Source organism: Lycium ferocissimum, chromosome 7 (assembly GCF_029784015.1).
Source record: "Lycium ferocissimum isolate CSIRO_LF1 chromosome 7, AGI_CSIRO_Lferr_CH_V1, whole genome shotgun sequence".
Classification (NCBI taxonomy): domain Eukaryota; kingdom Viridiplantae; phylum Streptophyta; class Magnoliopsida; order Solanales; family Solanaceae; genus Lycium; species Lycium ferocissimum.
In genome coordinates, this window is record NC_081348.1 from 21734836 (window position 1) to 21754451 (window position 19616).

General features: G+C 35.7%; 1 protein-coding gene across 1 annotated transcript; it reads left to right on the top strand.

The window, feature by feature from the left end:
- The first annotated feature begins 17208 nt into the window (after window positions 1-17208).
- LOC132062021 (putative RING-H2 finger protein ATL21A) lies at window positions 17209-18919 on the top strand. Its single transcript, XM_059454677.1, has 2 exons — window positions 17209-17889; window positions 18495-18919. The coding sequence occupies exons 1-2, from the start codon at window positions 17418-17420 to the stop codon at window positions 18917-18919; spliced, it is 897 nt and encodes a 298-aa protein (XP_059310660.1). The 5' UTR covers window positions 17209-17417.
- Window positions 18920-19616: the final 697 nt, after the last annotated feature.

Genomic DNA, 19616 nt, shown 5'->3' on the forward strand with positions numbered 1-19616 from the left:
GTTGAAAACAAGAAAATCATATTAGTGCTCAAATATAGTGGCCCAAGCTATTTTATAAGGATATCAGGTATACTATTAGATTTTTGAAAAAGAACCAAAGTAAGTCTTCACAAAAATAAAAATCTTCACAAAAATAAAAACATATGTTCTCTAAACAAAAGGTCGGTGCTGAAAAACTCTTTCCCTTTGGTCCACAAGGAAGCTAGCTCATAAGCTACTTTTTTTAAGCTAAGCCAAACAGGCTCTATATCATCTTCTCTCTAAGATCAAGCACTCCCAAAACTTTTAGCTGCTATCATGCATTTGATAATCCCAATAAGTCAACTCTCACATTGTCAGCTTTAGGGTAAAGTCGATAAAGCAAATGCCTTAGGCCCCATAATTTTTGGGGCCCCATTTTTTACTGCTATAGGTTTATAAATTAGTTTTTGAAAAAAATAAGTATTTTAAAGCATAATTACTTTAAAATAGATTTGAACAATTCGAAACATATGAGAAATTATAACTAGTGTTATCCAGAAACCGGTTGGTAAAAATAACGATGTGTACATTTCATCCACGAAAAATCATACTGGTAATATTCTAACTAAGACTATTTTATGGGATGCACACGTGGCGCACGAGATGCACGTGCGTGAGCTAGTTTTATTGAATATACTTGAGACCTTTTGTTAAGATTTAACTTTATACCACCAATTTTATTGAGCCGCGGTGCAACCAAATATTGTATTAGTAAGGTTGGAGTTTATGTGGAGATTATTATATGTACCAGCAAAATGACCTCTGGCATCATAGTTGCACCACAAGCATAACAGCGCGAACGTTCCAAGTGAAAAGCAGATAATAAATTCTTGGATTATGTGGAAAAAGCAGCTCAATGTACAAGCAGATGCCCATATGCTTCTATGCGTTATCCGATTATTTCAAGCCAAAATCATCCAAATAATTTATTTTTTTGGTACATCTCGAGCAAGTCTACAGGTCACAAATTTGTTGTTTCCTTTATTTTTCCTTGGGTTTTTTTTAATCTTGACTTGGCTTTTGGGTAAAGCTGCTGAAGCTTGGGCTTTAGGCCCCCAATTTTTGTTGGTTTTTAATTTTTGTCCCTCAAATTGGTGGTCTTTAATTTTTATCCCGTTCGTCTAATATCATGAGATTTGGGGTTCGAACCCCGGCTCCGTAAAAAAAAAAAAAAAAAAAAATACAATTTCGCAAGGCAGAGTTTTGTAGCAAAGTTAGGCCTGTTCGTGCCAAAGTTAGGCCTTAAGGCAGAGTTTTGCCTTCAGGTATAAGGCAAAACTCTGCCTTAGAGTTTTGGCATGCCTGAAGGCAAAACTCTACCTGATCAGGCAGAGTTTGACTCAAACTCTGCCTGATCATCTGGAGTTTGACTGCAAACTCTGCCTGATCATCTAGAGTTTGACTGCAAACTCTGTCTTAAGGTAAAGTTTCACACTCTGCGAAAAGTAGCAAAATTCTGCGTGAGGCAGAGTTTTGTATGCAAATCTCTGCCTTGCGAATCCAAATTCTACCTTACGAATTTTTTTTAAAATTTTTGATCGGGGGGTTCGAACCCGAAACCAAGAATTCTAGCGAAGGGCAAAAATTAAAGACCACCAATAAAATAATTAAAGACCACCACAAAATAAGGGCATTCCTGCGAATTGCCCCAAGTAATTTCTTGGGATTGCCTTTCGCTGGGGTGGTCTTTAATTTTTGCGCTTCGCTAAAAATCACTTGGTTTCGGGTTCGAACTCCTGCTCAGTCAAAAATTAAAAAAAAAAAAAAATTCTCAAGGAAGAGTTTTGCACCTCATGCTTTAGGCAGAGTTTCAAACTCTACCTTAAGGTAGAGTTTTGGGCAAAGCCAAAACTCTGCCTTGCGAATTCAAAACTCTGCCGTGCGAAACTCTTTTTTTTTTTTTTTTTTTTTTACTGAGCAAGGTTTCGAACCCAAAACCTCAGTGTATTAGGCGAAGGCCAAAAATTAAAGACCACCCCAAAAGAAGGTCAATCTGGGCAAAAAATGTATCAGAATAGTTATAAAATAAGCTTTTGTTTTTTTAAACAAAGTACTTCATGTTTTTACTAAAAAAGAAATGTATTGTTTGTACTTTGATTTGACATAAAGGGGACCTTAAATAAAGCTTATACCGTGTAAAACAAAGAATTTATGGAAGAGAAGTTAAAAAGTAATCATTAATTTCTCTTTTTACCTTTTCAATGAAAATAAGATTTTTCATTTCCTTTTTTGGGCTTTGCAAACTCACTCCTTTTTCTAAGGGAAAAGGACATTGTGTGTCCACTCAGCTAAACTAATCCCACATTTAACTATTGTTTGGGCTTAATTCCACTAGATGTCCGTTCGGCCCAAAATAATGCCAAGGCTGGCCGGCCTAACAACCCAGGCGCTTAAAAAAAAAAAAACTTTTTAGTCGCCACAAAAAGTCTCCACTAAAGGGCTGCTACAACATATATACATATGTTGGAATTATATATACACTTTATATACAAGAATTATATATTTTATATACATATGCTGGAATTAATCATACATTTATTTTACATAAATTATACGTTAATTATACATTTATTATGCACATATTATGCAATAATGATATGATATTTTTTTTTTACAAATACAATAGTGATACATATTATATACCACAATGATACGGTTTCTATTATACATTTTTATACGTATGGTACACTTTCTATACAAGGTGATATGCTTTATATACACATCTTCGGAATTATATATACACTTTCTATACAAATAATAATATATATTATATACAAAAATGATACAATTTTTTATTCTATACGGGGCTAGCATTCTTGTTTTTGTCGATACACATTATATACACAAATGATACATATTATATACAAAAATGATACATACCTTAGTGATTCATATTTTATATCGTTTCTATACATCATAGATAGGTACTGATACATATTTTATACACGAATGACACGTTATATATAAAATCGCCTCAAACATTTTTGTGTTTGGGTTTTTATTTGAAAATTATCTTATTTAAGTTTTGGCTAATGGATGGGATTAGTTTAGTGGGTATAATTTGGGTTTGGAAAAAATTGGGTTAGAGGGTGAGATTATTTATGGCCTACCAGCCATATATGTCCTTTTCCCTTTTTCTAAATATCAACGTAAACTTCCTCTCTTTTTATATTTTCTTTGTTCCTTCAACCTTCAAAAAAAATTCTCTTTAGCAATATTATTCTTGAAACAATAAAGAGCAAAAGTGTGTGGCAAAAGAAATTAGTGATCTTCATTTTCTTGGATATCAAGCATTATTTAAAGTTTATGAAGCAATAAGTTTTTATTTTGAGATCAAGTTACTTAAATCAGGTTCTGTTTCTTCATTTTTTAGTATTATTTTTTCAATTAAAGTTTATTGTGCTTGATATTTCTATTTACATAGGCATATATTGTTCTTTTTATATTATTAAAATTTAAATATGTCAACTAGAAAATATGAATCGGGTTATTCAAAACTTAAAAGAAAAAAGAAAAATGAAGCTTTGATACAATCCCAAAAAGGAGCTCTTGATAAAATTTTAATAAACAATAAAAAATCAAAAAATATAGGAGGATGAACAAGTTACAAACCCCGTTGAATTAGATGATAATACCATTCTACAACAAGAGGAGGAAATGAGTGAGAATGAGAAATCCGACATAGATCCTCAACGAAAAGAAGTTTTTAAAAACTAAAATTGATAAAATCTTACTTAAGAACAACCATGTCTCAAGAGAGATTGAATGAATTAGGTATATTATCCATTGAAAAAGAATTATTAGAAGACATTGATTATAAGACGATTATATATAGCTTTGCATCTCAAAAAGCTAGAAAATTAAATTTTAAATACAAACTATATTTAATATAACTTGTTCTTTAAATAAAAATATTAAGGCCTCTCATCGAAGTTTGGCTTGCGCAACCAATAGTATTGAACCGTCCTTGCCCTCCCCCCCCCCACCCCACCCCCACACACAAGGTGCTAACTGGCGACGCAACTTATATAGACACATATATATTTATTGATTTTTGCCTTCTTTTTTTAATTCCTCAAGTTTAGTGATGAAGCTTGTTCCTCAAGTTTTTAATGATGAAATATTAATAATTGATATCAAGGGATGGTGACCCTTTCATTATTCAAAATACTAATTGAGTTCTTACATTAAACAATCGAAATTATTGAAGGGCTTTTGGAGATGAGACGAGAGATTGTCCCAGTAGACCATTTAAATCTTAACTCCGTTTAGTTTGGATTCTTAACTCCGTTTAGTTTAGATTACGAAACCAGTTATGATTATTGAAATAAAGAGAGCATACAATACATATCTTACTTAGATAAGCATATACACATGCTTTCCATACATGGTAATATTCCGCGAGACAATATAATTTTAATTTCCCTTATGTGTTGGTTAAAATTTCTTTATTTTTCTTAATGGAAATTCTGTACTCCCATCCCAGTTTTCTATCAGACTAACTGTAGTTAAATCGTTCCATCAAATTAAAAGAAAAAAGAAATAGTGGGGGTGAGGTGGAGGAAGTTCTCTATAATTGTCGAGCCTCATAATTAAATGGGAAAAAACGTGCCAGGGGTAAAATTGACTTTCCAATTATTAAATAACTTACTACAATAAGCATCACATTAGAATTAAAAAAATTCAATTGGATGAAATTATTATAGCGTGTCACATTATTAACAATTTTTTCTCTCTTATTGCCCAAAACAAAACACAAACAATTTTTTCTTAACAACTAGTACATGATCATATGATCAGAGAGTTGACTTAAATAATACTAAATGCCATGGTATGTTGATGTTCTGGCCGGCATATTCATGGAATCTAATCAGAAACAGATTCAAGATTCTAACTTGAAGGAATATTTAATTTTTAAAATTTCTAGTATTGAACTCGTCATATTTTTAAAAAATTATTGATTAAAATCGACTATTCCTTGGGTTTCAATTTATTTCTGATTTTGAATTGATAAGGAGTTTAAGAAATAAGACTTTGAACCTCGTGCTCTAAAATTAAATTTATGTAGAATGTATCAAAATGTCCTTTAATCTTACGGTCTTAAACATGTCATGTGAAAAATTGAAATTAAAAAGTTGCCAAAAAAAGTAAAGAATCATTCTTTTTCAAACAGACTAAAAATGAAAGTAAAACAAATAAATTGAAAAAAGGGAGCATTATATACACACACATACATATATACATATACATATTATGCTTAGGAATAAACATGCATCACTGAATCTAATATATATAAGCATGCGATTTAGTTGAATATCCCAGAATCATGGCAAGTCATCAATTAATTATCTTCGTCCTAATAGTTACGGTATGTCTGGTTGTACCATCCACCTTGTTAGTACTCTGTATAGTTTTTCGTTTTCGCGCGGCCGGTATTCACCGCCAGCATCAACAAACTGGCAGTGTATCAGCTGCCGAAGCAGGTGCAGGCCGCGCGATTGGTCTTGATGAGGCAACGATTCAGTCATATCGAAAAGTTGTGGTTGATGAAAGTGGGCAACTTGTTCCGGCTTGTAAGGATGAATCGAGTTGCCCGATATGTCTGGCTGAGTACATAGCCGGAGAGATAGCAAAGTGTATGCCTGAGTGTCAACATTGTTTCCATATTGATTGTGTTGATAAGTGGTTGAAGATCAATACTACTTGTCCTGTTTGTAGAAAGTGTCTCCTCTTCTCCAAATTGCATGATAACTTCGTCCCTACTTTGTAGCTCAATGCTCATACAAATTTCTTTTTGGTACAAGTTATGTTGATCTATTGTCATAATTTGACTTGTACGCATATTTGAATCAGATCGATGGGATTCTAAAGCTTTATATCCTATTCCAAATTGATTTTCAAGCAGTATTGTCTATGCATATATTTTTTTCTTAAATTTTTTTTTTTTTTTGACCTAAGTTGTGACGAGTAGCACTCTTTATTCGAGGTGTCTACTATTGATCATCCATGGCAGAGAAGGCTACCAGGATTGGCGATAGCTGTTGACTTTTTTGCCATTGTTGTTGTAAGCATCAAGCAATATTTTTGCGTTCAAGGACGTGGTTTAATGGTCAATAAAGTGGGTTGAAAACTATGAGGTTTCATATTCAAATTCTAGCGAACAAAACATTAGGATTTCTTTTTATCATTGCCACAAGCCACGAATGAATAAACGCGTACACCACAATTATTAAGCTCCTGATCTGTAACACAAAAGTTATACATAATTTTGTCTTGATCTTTGTGTTGTTTCCTTCCACCCTCCTCCCAATTTTAATGAAGTAGTAGTTCTAGTTCCAGATGATAATCGAGAAATTATGTTCTTGAAAATCCATTGTGACTCATGAGGTGTCTTTTGTTTTTGAAAAATTTCTCCTCCCAGCCCCATTTCTCTCTCAGAAAACGAATTGTTAGATGAATCAACTTCGATTCTTGAAACTAATTATAAGCATTTCACTTCTCCTCGATGGAAGCTTGGTATTTCTAGATATAATATTGTGATTTTTGATTTAGTTCTTTGGATATACCTTAGTGTATTTCATCTCTTTAAAAAGATTCCTAATTTTCAAGTTAGCTTATGTTCTCACTAAGAAGCACAACAAGCGCGAGCGTTCCAAGTGCAAAGCTGATGATAATACTTGGATTTTGTGTGAAAAAACAGCTCAAACAGATTTAATTAGTCCATTGCTTCCTTGAGTTTTAGCTTCTATTGTAATCAGCGTTTTAGCAGTAACTCCAGAGTCCTGACCATAGTTATTGATTTGAAAATTCAATGGTTGCTAATATTTAATTTCAAGCCAAAATGTAGTAATTAATCCAAAGAGATCGAAATAGGTTTGTGGTAAATTTTCGAGAAAGTTTACAAGACAAACTTATCCGGTGATTCGGTCAATACTCTATGTCTCTTTCAATTTGTGTAATACAATTCAGATTTCGAAAGTCAAAATTTCTTTATTTTGACCTTGAATTTATAATTTTAAGTTTTTTTTAAAAATAATTTACATATTTAGAAACTATATAAAAAGCACTTTAAGTCATAATAATTAACAACTTAAAATATTTAAAAAGCATATGAATAAATCACGGTCAAGTATTTTCTTATTTGACTCTCAAAATTCGAACTATATCACATAAATTTACTTTCATTTGAGTTATATCTTGAATTGAGTCATCACATTTGTTGTTCTCTTTTACTTTTCCTTGGGTTTTCTCCTCGACTCTCCCCCACCAACCTCACAACCCCCCAAATGAGTGACGACGCAACATATGTAGAATATATTAATTGATTGCTGCCTTTTTTTATTTTTTATTTTTTTTAATTCCTCAAGTTTGGTGATGATGAAGCTTGTTCCTCAAGTTTTAATGAAGATATATTAATTAATACCAAGAGATGGTGACCCTTTAGTTCATTATTCAAAATAGCCGAGTTCTTACATTAAACAATCAAAATCATTGAAGGGCTTTTGCAGATGCACACCTAAAATCAACTTTTACTTATTTGATGAGACATTATCCATTTAAATTTTCACCAACGTTTAATTTGGATTATGAAACCAATTATGATACTGAAATAAAGAGAGGATACTATACATATCTTACCCGAAATTTTGGGTTGTAATATACTTATAAAGATAGCTCCCTTATGAATTCCAATATTAGATAAAAATACATGTTTTCGTACACTGTAATAAGCTACTAAACAAGCAAACTTTCAATCAGACTAACTAACTGTTGTTCAATCGTTCCACCAAATTACCCCCTCTGTCCCAATTTATGTGGCACTTCTCGCTTCCAGTGATTCAAACTTCATGCACTTTGACCAACATTTAAGATGTATTTTTTCACCAAATTGATATGGAAAAAGTTGCAACTTATAGTACTTTTCATATAGTTTTCAAATATATAAATTTTAATCTTAAAATATTGAGTTAATCTTAATCCAATTTAGCTTCAAAGTTTGGTCAAATTGACTCTGGAAAAACGAAAAGTGCCACATAAATTGGGACGGAGGGAGTAAAAGAAAAACTTGGGGAGGTGTTATGGAGGAAGTTCTCTATAATTGAACAAACAAATATAAAAAAAGGTTCTCTATATATAATTGTTAAACCTCAAAGACATAAATAATTGACATTAATTTTTTTATATAAATTACAATAAGCATCACACAACAATAAAAAAGAAGAAAGAATAATACCACTTTTGGTCCATCAATTACTGATAATTTTTTATTTTCTCCTTGTAATATTCAATAAAGTACATTTAACTTTCAATTCATTGAAATATGTGTTTTTGGTCCATTTAGGTAAAAGATATGTTTGGACTGTTTTTAGAACTATATTCTTTGTCAAATATGAAATAAAAGTTTACAAATTTAATATAACACATACAATTAATTAAGTCCCGAAAGAATTGGTAATCATGGTAAATTTGTGAATATCCACAAGCAAATGGATAAAAGTAGACGTTTCAGTTAATTCAAGGTCAAATGTACTTAGTCAAATATCACAAGGAGTAAAATTAAACTTTAACCACCGAGGGACTAAAAGTGTCATTAACCTTTAAATAAAGACCAACTTGATGATATATTATTGCGTTGCCCATTATTAATAAAAGTACACAGAGTTGACATAATTATACTATACCTAGTACTGCATATGAGCAGCCTGCGATTTAGTTAGTTGGAATAACCCCACAATAATGGCAAGTCGTCAATTAATCATCTTTGTCCTAATAGTTACCGTCTGTTTTGTTATACCAATCACCTTGTTAGTGCTCTGCTTAGTTTTTCGTTTTCGCGCGGCAGGCATTCACCGCCAACATCAACAAACTGGCGGTGAATCAGCCAGCGTGTTAAATTGAAGATGAAGACAACGTATTTGGGAATTTTTTGTGTAAATTTTTATTCATCAAGATGTCCTCTCTTTATACACAAAACTATGCGTGACGAATGTGAAAGAAGAGGAAATGGACAAAACTAATTACACACATCCCTATTCTAATTTGTCCATTGTATAACAAATTTTATTACTTCTCGTGTTGGTCACATGACCATATTTAAATCGCCATGATTCTAATCTAAGGGTGGAAGATTGATCTATCATGTGTGTGTGTTGTATGGGTGAGATTAATCCACAGCGGACATTTTATGTACCTTGTTCCGGTCAAAGTAAAATGAAGTCTTCTACTTCAAAAAACGTCAAGCTGTTTCTTCAATTCTCTCTCGTTTTCTTTGTACATCATAGGCATTTCTTCTTTTCTCTCTCTCGTTTCTTCAATTCTCTCTCTCGTTTTCTTTGTGTTTCCATGGAGGGTCGACTCCAACATCCCCCTCAAGTTGGAGGGAGAGTCGTGACCCCAACTTGGTCAAAATCGCTGCGTGAGAAACCCCGAAAGGGCTTAGAAAAGATCTCGCAGGGCGATCTTTAGAGGGAACAAATGAAGAGTAATTAGACCGGATTGGAACTGTGGGCGCACAAAGTGACGGTCCCGATTCAACATGTTTGGTGCGCTCGTGGAAGACGGATTACGAGCTATATGGATGGCGACGGGCGTCGGAGTGGAGCGGAATCGGGGTGAAATTGGAGCGGAAAGATCCTCGAGGAGACGAATCAACCAAGTAAGTTCAGCGGTAACACGGCGCATGGATCGATATTCGCTGCACGGGAGGACAAAGAGATCGAGATTTGTTTCTTCGATTTCAAGAAATCGAGCACGCCAAGGTAATGAAAAATCCACTAACCGATTTACGAGAATCTTGAGACGATGCCCAGTCCGCATCGCAAAAAGCCAGTAAAGAAAAAGATGGATTGGAAGATAGTAATATGCCTTGACCGGATGCACGAGGTATCGTAAAACTCGTAAAGCGTCGAGAAATGTGACAAGCATGGTCGCTGCATGTATTGACTTAGAGCGAAAACGACGAAAAGACGGATACGGGCGAGTGTTGGTCAAGTAATTCAACTTGCCGACCAAGTGACGATAAAGCGTGGGGTTATCAAACGAGGACTATCATCCGCTCGAAGTTTGGAGGAGGGATCAATGGAGAACCAACCGTAGGCAAATGAGAAACATCGAACTCGTAGGCGATCCGAGGTAAATTTTCGTTGATTGACAATAAATCCATACTCTTCTCGTAAAATTTCCATGCCAAGAAAATAGTGAATTTCTCCCAAGTTCTTAACTTTGAACTCGTATTGAGAAAACATTTGATATTCTCGAGCTCACTCAAATCATCCCGTTGGGAGAATATCGTCCACATAGACTGCTAGGATGGAAATTAGTGACCCGTTCCGCTTAAAAACAGAGAATAATCGTTTAAGGAAGAGGAATAACCTTTGAAAGCTAATGCTCCTGCCAAGCCGAGCATACTGCTCGCGCGTGAAGCTTGCTTTAAACCGTATAAGGACTTTTTTAGAAGACAGACATGGTTAGGACTAGGAGGTGTCAGTCCTGCGGGAAACTTCATAAAAACCTCTTCTTGGAGGTCACCATGCAAAAACGCATTGTTGACATCTAGTTGTGGAAACGTAGACATTTCGCTTCTTAGGCGCAATGGTAAGTAGGCATGGGATAGTGGTCATTTTCACAACGGAGTGAAAAAAGTTTCTCCATAATCTATACCTTCTCTTTGGATATCCCCCTCACCACTAGTCTTGCCTTTAGTCTTTCAATATCTTCCATCGAGAGATGCTTTATCTTGTATACCCATTTGCAAGGTAAAGCTCTTTTCCCTTTAGGTAACAGCACAACTTCCCAGGTTTGATTGTTTTCCAAAGCCTTAATTTCTGAGTTCATGGCTTCTCTCCAACCTGGATGTTGGGAAGCCTAGTTGTAGCAACCAGGCTCAGTGATGTTAGAAAGGGAATGAAGTAGAGTCTTGATTGTTGAGAGATAAGGCGGAGAAAGCATAACTCTAGGCTTAGAGAGTGATCAAAACAAGTTTTCCCTAGATCGGTGAATATCACACTATTGCAAATGTAGTCTTTTAGATAACCGGGTTCATGAGATATCTGCTAGACCTTCTTGGTGGATTGGTTATAGGGACAGTAGAAGTAGGAATAGAAGGCTGTTGGTGTAGGAGAACTTGGATAAAGCGAGGTCGAGTTGGGGTAATATGGCATCCGTAGAATTCATTTGGTGAGGGAACTTAGTGGCGAGAGAGAGAGTGTAGAATCGAACTTCTCCAATGATCGAAGTAGTATGGTGAGGTTCAGGTGTAACTTCGAAAAAGGATCATGACTCGGTGGTGTTGATTGTATCCGAAATGGACAATCGAGAATGATCATCTAAGGAAGAAGGGAATTAAGGAAAATAGGTGTGTGTGAGTTATCGGATGAGTTGAAAGGAAAGTGTGATTCATGAAATCTCACATCTCGGATACGAAACACTTTCTTTGTATCGGGACAAATGACCTTATATCCTTTCTGTTTGTAAAGGATAGCCTAGTAAAACACAAAGCAAAGGCTCTTTCATCAAACTTGTTCCTTCCTTGTCCTAGGGTGGAAGCATAGCACAAACATCCAAAATTCCTCAAATGATCATAAGTAGGCTTTTGTCTAAACAATACTTCATAAGGTGTTTGCCCCTGAGCACACTAGATGGCAATCGATTAATGATGTGTGTAGAAATGAATAGACTCTCCCGCAGGACATATAATTTGGATTGGAGCATCAATCCTCTAGCAATCTCTAAGAGGTGTCTATGCTTCCTCTCACAATTCCATTTTGTTGAGGGGTAGCTACTCAAGACAATGATTGATGCGTAATCCCTTGTGAGGCTAGAAAAGCTGATTCTTGCGTGCCTCTTCCCAACTCCAAGGCATTATCGGACACCGATCATTTTAACTCTCCATTGAATTGTCTCTCTACCATAGATAGAAAGCTCTTTAAGACAGGAAAAGCATTACTCTTAGTGCTTAGTAAGAATGTCCATGTTCCTCTCGAAATCATCTACTATGGTGAGAAAGAACTCCGAATCCATTATAAGTATTACACTTGTAGGGTCCCCTGAGTGTCTATATGGATGAGATCAAAAATGTGTGTGGACTTTTATGCTACTAGTAGGAAAAGGTTGTCTAGTTTGTTTAGCTCTAGGACAGACATCACAAATAAAATCGAATTGAAATCACAAGGAAGAAAACTTAAATGTTTAGATGCTTTGAAAATGGAAGGTGTCCCAACCTTACATGCCAAAGCTTTACATTAGGAACGACACATTAACATGTCTTTGGATTAGAGGCTGAAACTGATTGTGAAATGGAATTTCTTCCTTTTGGAATTGAAAATACATCATTGGAATTGAAAATACTTCTAGATTTGGCACTATTAGGCTCCAATAGATAGAGTCCCTCTCTAACTTCACCAAAAGCTTGGGACTCTTCATTGAAAGGTCTGCAACAAACATCGGAAGAGTTGTGAATAGGACATCATATTGAAAATGGACACAAAATTTGTGGGTGACAGAGATTATACTTAAAAATCTGCACAAGAAGCACATCAGTTTATGACATGACTGGTAAGATAGAGACACTCCTATGTGGGTCACACTTACCTTGAAAAATTAGGCAAATTGATATTCAAAGGCATAGGGAGAGAATTAAAAATAGGAAAGAATTGGGGTCAAAACACATGTGTTCTCAAGCTCTGAATCAAATGATCCAAGTATTTTGTTTAAGACTAGTGAACACGGAACTTGAGTATTTAAGAATGGTACAGCCACTTTGCATTTGCATTGATTCCCATCTTTCCTGCTTGTGTCAATTTACTTTGCTTGTACATTTGCATCATTTCTGCAATCTGTTCCTTGCTAAATTGCTCTTGAAAATTGCCATCATTGACTCCAAAATCTTGTCCTCCCATGTTTTCCTCTGCCTCATGAGTTAGACTTGCATTTGCTTTAATCTGGGGTTGATAGTTCCTGGGATTAGTGAACTCAAAATCTGCAGGAAATCCATGCAGTCTGTAGCAATCATCATACATGTCTATTTTTCACAATATGTGCAAGATACATTTGGATCATATTTCTTCTTGCCTCTAAATTTGTTACGTGACACTTGGCGGTCCTCGATTTGAGTTATTATATTTACGATATGTGTTTGGCCCTCTCATTGCTTGACTTTTAAGTTTCGTGCATTTCTTCCCCCTGTCCATTCGCCATGAATCTTTGCGCAAACTCGGCAAATAATGTGTTGTTTGGTTGTTTTGCTTGTCCAACTGCCATAAATGATCCAGAATCGGAGGTGAAGTGTGCATTTGCATATACTTCCTCGGTTCTCATCTGCAAAAGCAAGGAATATCGACATCTATACCGAGGCAAAGGATTCATCATAAGTATATTTCCCCTTGCACGAGCATACACATCATTTAGTCCCATTAGGAATTGAATTAACTACGATCTTCCGAGGATTTTGTTAATTTTGCTTTCCCTCACAAGTGCATTCACGTGAACAAACCAAACAATCACATTTATCCCGTCTAATTCATCCATAATCTCTTAAGTTTGGTGAAGTACCCAAGCAATGTCACTATTACCTTGTACTAGTCTGTCAATTCCTTTTGTAGATGGTAGAGTTTGGCACCATTTGACTTGCCAAATCTCTGTTCTAAACATCCTAAAGTTCTTTTGCGATCTTGGAATTCATCTGTTTCGCAATATCCTTAGATAATGCATTTGATATCCGGATATAACCATATCATTGACACAACTCCATTGCTCAAATTCCCAGACTTCGAATCTTCAGTGCTTTTACAAGCTCCATTGATAAAGCCAAGTTTCCTCTTGGGCGATAGAGATAGGAGAATAGATCTCCTCCAACTTTGGGTATCTCTTCCATCAAAAACAGATGTTGACTAGAGTCATACTGTGAGTACGAATTGTTTAGGTGATAAGGATGTCCATTTTCATATGTGATTCCTTTCTCTCCTTTGCTGATTCTGTTTCATTTGTTTCAGGCATTTTGGTTTACCCGTAATTTGAAGATGATTTTGATGTTTTGACACGGTATCCGGATCGAGAGCTTAGAGATGCTACGATACCATGTTAAATTGAAGATGAAGACAACACATGTATTTGGGAATTTTCTCTCGTGTAAATTTTTATTCATCAGTATGTACCTCTCTTTATACACAAAACTATGCAACGTAATGTAATGAGAAAGAAGAAGGAAATGGACAAAACTAATTACCTGTCCTATTCTAATTTGTCCATTGTATAACAAATTTTATTCTCTCTCGTGTTGGTCACATGACCATATTTAAATCTGCCCATGATTCTAATCTAAGGGTGGAAGATTGATCTATCATGTGTGTGTGTTGTATGGGTGAGATTAATCCACCTCCGGCCGGACATTTTATGTACCTTGTTCGATCAAAGTAAAATGAAGTCTTCTACTTTAAAACGCATCTGTACCATTTGTTTCTTCAATTCTCTCTCTCGTTTTCTTTGTACATCATAGCTGTCTTCTTCTTTTCTCTCTCTCGTTTCTTCAATTCTCTCTCTCGTTTTCTTTGTGTTTCCATGGAGGGTCTGTACTCCAACACCGCGCGATTGGTCTTGATGACTCAACGATTCAGTCGTACCAAAAAGTTGTTGTTGATGAAAGTCGACGACTTCTTCCGGCTTGTAAGAATGAATCGAGTTGTCCAATATGCCTGGCTGAGTACTTTGCTGGAGAAACAGCAAAGTGTATCCCTGATTGCCAACATTGCTTCCATCATGATTGTGTTGATGAATGGTTGAAGACAAAAAACTACTTGCCCTGTTTGCAGAAAGTGTCTCCTCTTCTCCGAATCGCACGATAACCGCGTCCCCATTTAATTTGTAGCTCAATGCTCATGAAGATTTCTTTTTGTAATAAATCGTGTCGATCTATTGACTAGTATGTAGATTCAGATATCGATAGGAGTAGTTGACTTTTTCATCATTGTAGTTGTGATCCATGAAGTGTCTTTGTTTTTTTTTTTTTGACTTTTTTTCTTACTCACCCCTCCCCCCAAACCCATTCTCTATCGTAAAAGCAATTTGTTAGATGAATCAACTCCGCTTCTTGAAATACTTCTCCTCGACGAAAGCTTGAATTTCAAGATATATAATATTCTAATTTTGGCATAGTTCATTTGATATACCTTATTGTATTTAATAGGCGGATCATGTGTAAAGCAGATGTAAATTAGAGGTCCTTATGCTCTTAAATATTTTCCAATTTTCTCATGTTCGTTTGGTCAAAAATTTTAGAAGACATTTTCTTTTGCAAAATATTTTTCTCAAAATTGGGGAAAATGACTTCCCTAATAAAAGTAGGGAAAACAAATTTACAAGTTCATTCCACCAACCACCCTACCATCACCTAACCCAATCCCAATCCCAACCCCAACCCACCCACCCAACCACGCCACCCCGCCCAAAAATAATTTTTTTTTTGAAAAAAAAAGTTTTGACATTATTTTTGGTTTTTTTCACCCCACCAAACCCCTCACCCTACCCCCCCACCCCCCCCCCCTCCCAAAAATAATTTTTTTTTGGAAAAAAAATTTGACATTATTTTTGATTTTTGCACCCCACCCAAACCCCGCACCCTACCCCCCCTACCCCCGGCGCGCAAAAAAATTATTTTTACCCCACCCCACCCCTCACCCCGACCCACCCCCTCCCCGGCAAAAACAAATTAATATTTTTGAAAAAAAGTTTTGACGTTTTTTTTGGTTTTTTGCACCCCCTTACCCTAATCCCCCCCCCCCCCCCCGCAAAAAAATTATTTTTTTTGAAAAAAAAAGTTTTGACTTTTTTTTTTCCATCCCCACCCCACCCCCGCACCCCTACGCCCTCACCCCCCGACCCCGCAAAAAAAAATTAATATTTTTAAAAAAAGTTTTGACTTTTTTTTTGGTTTTTTTGACCCCAACCCCCAACCCACCCACCCCGCACCCTACCCCCTTCCAAAAAAATTAAAAAAAAGTTGACAATTATAAAATTGAATGTTTGCATGGTTAAAAATTAAAACTTTTGGAAGGGGTGATGGGTATTTTGGGTGGGGGGGGGGGGTGTGTCTTGAAAAATTTTTTTTTGGGGTAGGGGTGTAGAAACCCGCAAAAGACAAAAAAAAACTTCAAAAAAAAATGTTGGGGTTGGGGAGGGGGGTGTTGGTGTGGTAGGGTTCCACGCAAGGGGGGAGGGTGATGGGAGATGTAGTCGTGTAGAAAATTTAGAAAAAATTTAAAAATTTCAAAAAAAATGTTGTGGGAGGGGTGGGTGAGTGGGGGGTAGGGTGCGGGGGGAGGGGGTGGTGTATGGGTTACGGGAGTGGTTGGGGGTGGGGGTGCAAAAAACAAAAAAAAATGAGGGGTGGGGGCGTAGGGGTGGGTGAGTGGGAGTGGAGTGTGGGTGGGGGTGGGGGTATGGGGTTGGGTTGGAGTTGGTGAGGGTTGGGGTGGGGGTGCAAAAAACAAAAAAAAAATCAAAAGAAATTTTTTTTGTAGGGCGTGGGTGGGGGCGTAGGTGGGTGGGTGGGAGTGGGGTGTGGGTGGGGTTGGGGGGTATGGGATTGGGTTGGAGTTGGTGAGGCTTGGATGAGTATTTTCCGGAAAACGTTTTTTATCAACCAAACGAACATGAGAAAATAAGTAAGAAATTCACTTATTTTTCACTACCCAAACGAACATGAGAAAATAAGTGAAAATTCACTTATTTTCTAGAAAAACATTTTGCAGGAAAACATTTTCCTCCATACCGAACACACCCTTAATAACAATAACATATGGAGTAATATGTTTATCGCTTTTTCCCCTCTGCTCCGCGCCGATAGAACTTCCTTGAATTATATTGAGGTTCCTGCTTTAGAGCTTGGTCTTTTCTTTCTTAGCTTGGTACTTAATTTGTAACTCAAGGGGCAGAGTATTTTACTTATGCTTTGCAAATATATTCTTTTTTTCCCCATCTTCTCAATCCACAAAGGGCTATATCTGGAAGCAATTGTTAGATGGAGTAAAGGTCTTATTCGAAGATGCAAAGCTTACAAATTCGAGATATAAAAAAATTGGACTTTTAATGAGTACAAGAGTTTGCTTTTTCTCATCTATATAGTAGTGTGAGTATTTCGAGGGCTTGACAGAGAGAGGAAAGTTGATTGTATAATTTACCACATAAATGTAAAATAAACTGTAGTCCAAGTCTTCTATGTCTTGCTTTGCTTGAGAAGACCAAATTACATAAAGTATGACAAATACTAAATTCATTGATTAAAGTTAAGGATTCGTCAATTTCTATTGATAATGGTTTAGAGATATACACTACACTATGTTAAAGTAATCACTAGTGAACTTCCTTAATTCTTTCTCTTAACCAAAAAGTCAAAATCTCAAGATATGAGATCACCTAATATGATGGGCATTTTGAGTCTCTTCTTCTTTCTTGTTCTCCATAATCATTCTGTCCTTAGTACTACACAAAATTTCTCTTCAAACATTTCCATTTGTGGGAATCTCACCATACAATACCCTTTCCGACTACAATCCCAAAACACTCAACAAAATCCAAACTATAATAGCTTTTCCCTAAGGTGCACTGATCAAGGCAATATACTACTAAATCATCCTTTTTCAGGTGATTTTCTTGTACAAGAAATCAATTACTCCACTAGAGAGCTCAAACTCCAAATTCCCTCTAATTATCTTCCAAGAAAGCTTCTACATTTAAACCATTTTTCTTCTCCTTTTTCGGCTTCTTCTTTTAAGAATTACACCTTCTCCTTGTTATCTGATTTTCATGGAGATCTTCGACTATCATGGGATGTTCATCTTGACAGAGAAACCAACAACCCCAATGTTCCAAGAAAAGGTGATTATACTGCTAGTCTGGAATTTTTATTTTTGGATTATTTCTAAGTCTAATCATTGTTTCATGACTGAATTTAATAGAAATCTTGTAGCAAGCAACTTGCTAATCAATGTTAATTATATAAATTTACCTACAATCAGTGGCGGAGCCTGAATTTGCACTAAGGGGTATCAAAATATAAAGGAGTAAACCCTATGAAGAAGTCAAGGGGAGTCAATATATAGTATGTATACTTGAAAATAAATTTTACCTGGATTTTTCGACGATGGGTTGTTAATTGACACCCCCTGGAATACACGTGGCTCCGTCACTGCGTCCAATTACCTTTAAAATGATCAGATTATGTGAGCATCTCTATATATCTTCAGTGCATAGAATGTAGCTAAAATGTTTTGATGAGCCGCCCTTGTGTAGCTATCACAAATTCACAGCTAACGCATTTGCGTATACGAAAAGTCCTAAGGTTTAGGCTAACATTTGTGCTCAACTCCTTATTTTTTCAACACACACGTAAAATAATTTTTTATACTCAGTAGTTGATATTGAATTATAATATGGCTAATTATTGATTTACAACTGATATGATAAGTTGCTTGAATTGACAGAGAGGACTTCACGTAAAGAAATAATCTTGATCTTTTTCGTGGGTGTATCCCTCATTTTACCATCCCTTCTCTGCTTAGTCTGTGTATCATGCCGAATTTTTCTCGAACTAAGCCATCGCCGCCAAGTCGCTGCTGCTGCAGCTGCAGAAGCCGCCACAGCAAGGTTAGCACCAATGCCTATGATTGTGATTGAAGGGCTTGATGAATCAACGATTCAGTCCTTTCCAAAAGTGGTTCTTGGTGAAAGCAGGCGAATTCCGGGACTAAACGTTATGACTTGCGCAATATGCTTAGGTGAGTATGGTGCTGGAGAAACAGTGAGATGCATACCTGAATGTGAACATTGCTTCCATGTTGAATGTGTCGATAAATGGTTGAAGATGAATAGCACTTGCCCTGTTTGCCGAAATTCTCTTCATCCTTGATCTTCTCCTCTTATCTTATGCTTTAGCTTCAGTAATTTTGACTTGAATCATGTATATATAAATTCCTTTTAATGACATATATACATAATGGAACACACTTATTTGAATTATTCAGTCTAATCCCGTGTCCATGCCATCTCCAAAGTTGAAACTCTTCCTCTAATTTATGCTTTCCATTCGACGAACAAATACTATTGAAGAATGGTTGTCAATATCAATATTTTAAAAGGCGGGGGCGTACGGCCGGGCGTTTTACATATGCCTTGACGAGGCATAAGCCCCGAGGCACAGGGCTTAAGCTCATCGGTATTTAATTTTTAGTATTTCATAAAATAATATAATTACAATAAATATTTTTAAATAGGTAAAATTACATAAAAAATAAAAGAAAAATGTAAATAAATGAAAAAATAATATATATATATATATATATATATATATATATATATATATAGATGTGTTTGATCCTCACAAAATACCATATATATAGATGTGTTTGATCCTCACAAAATACCAATTAAAGCAATTGATTATACACCACTTACAATTTGTAATTATATATAACATAATTTTACAAGTATAAACAATACAATGAAATAAAAGCTATTATGAAATGCAAATTAACTCTAACATCTTAACTTTCAAACAATGAAAAATCACAATTTCTTAAAACAATATTACTATCAAACTATTCATT

What these genes read in the sequence shown, in the direction of transcription:
- LOC132062021 (XM_059454677.1), top strand. Translation starts at nt 17,418, where the DNA reads ATGAGATCACCTAATATGATGGGCATTTTGAGTCTCTTCTTCTTTCTT. An exon ending in CCCCAATGTTCCAAGAAAAG is followed by an intron (nt 17,890 to 18,494) that starts GTGATTATACTG and finishes TTGAATTGACAG; the next exon opens with AGAGGACTTCACGTAAAGAA.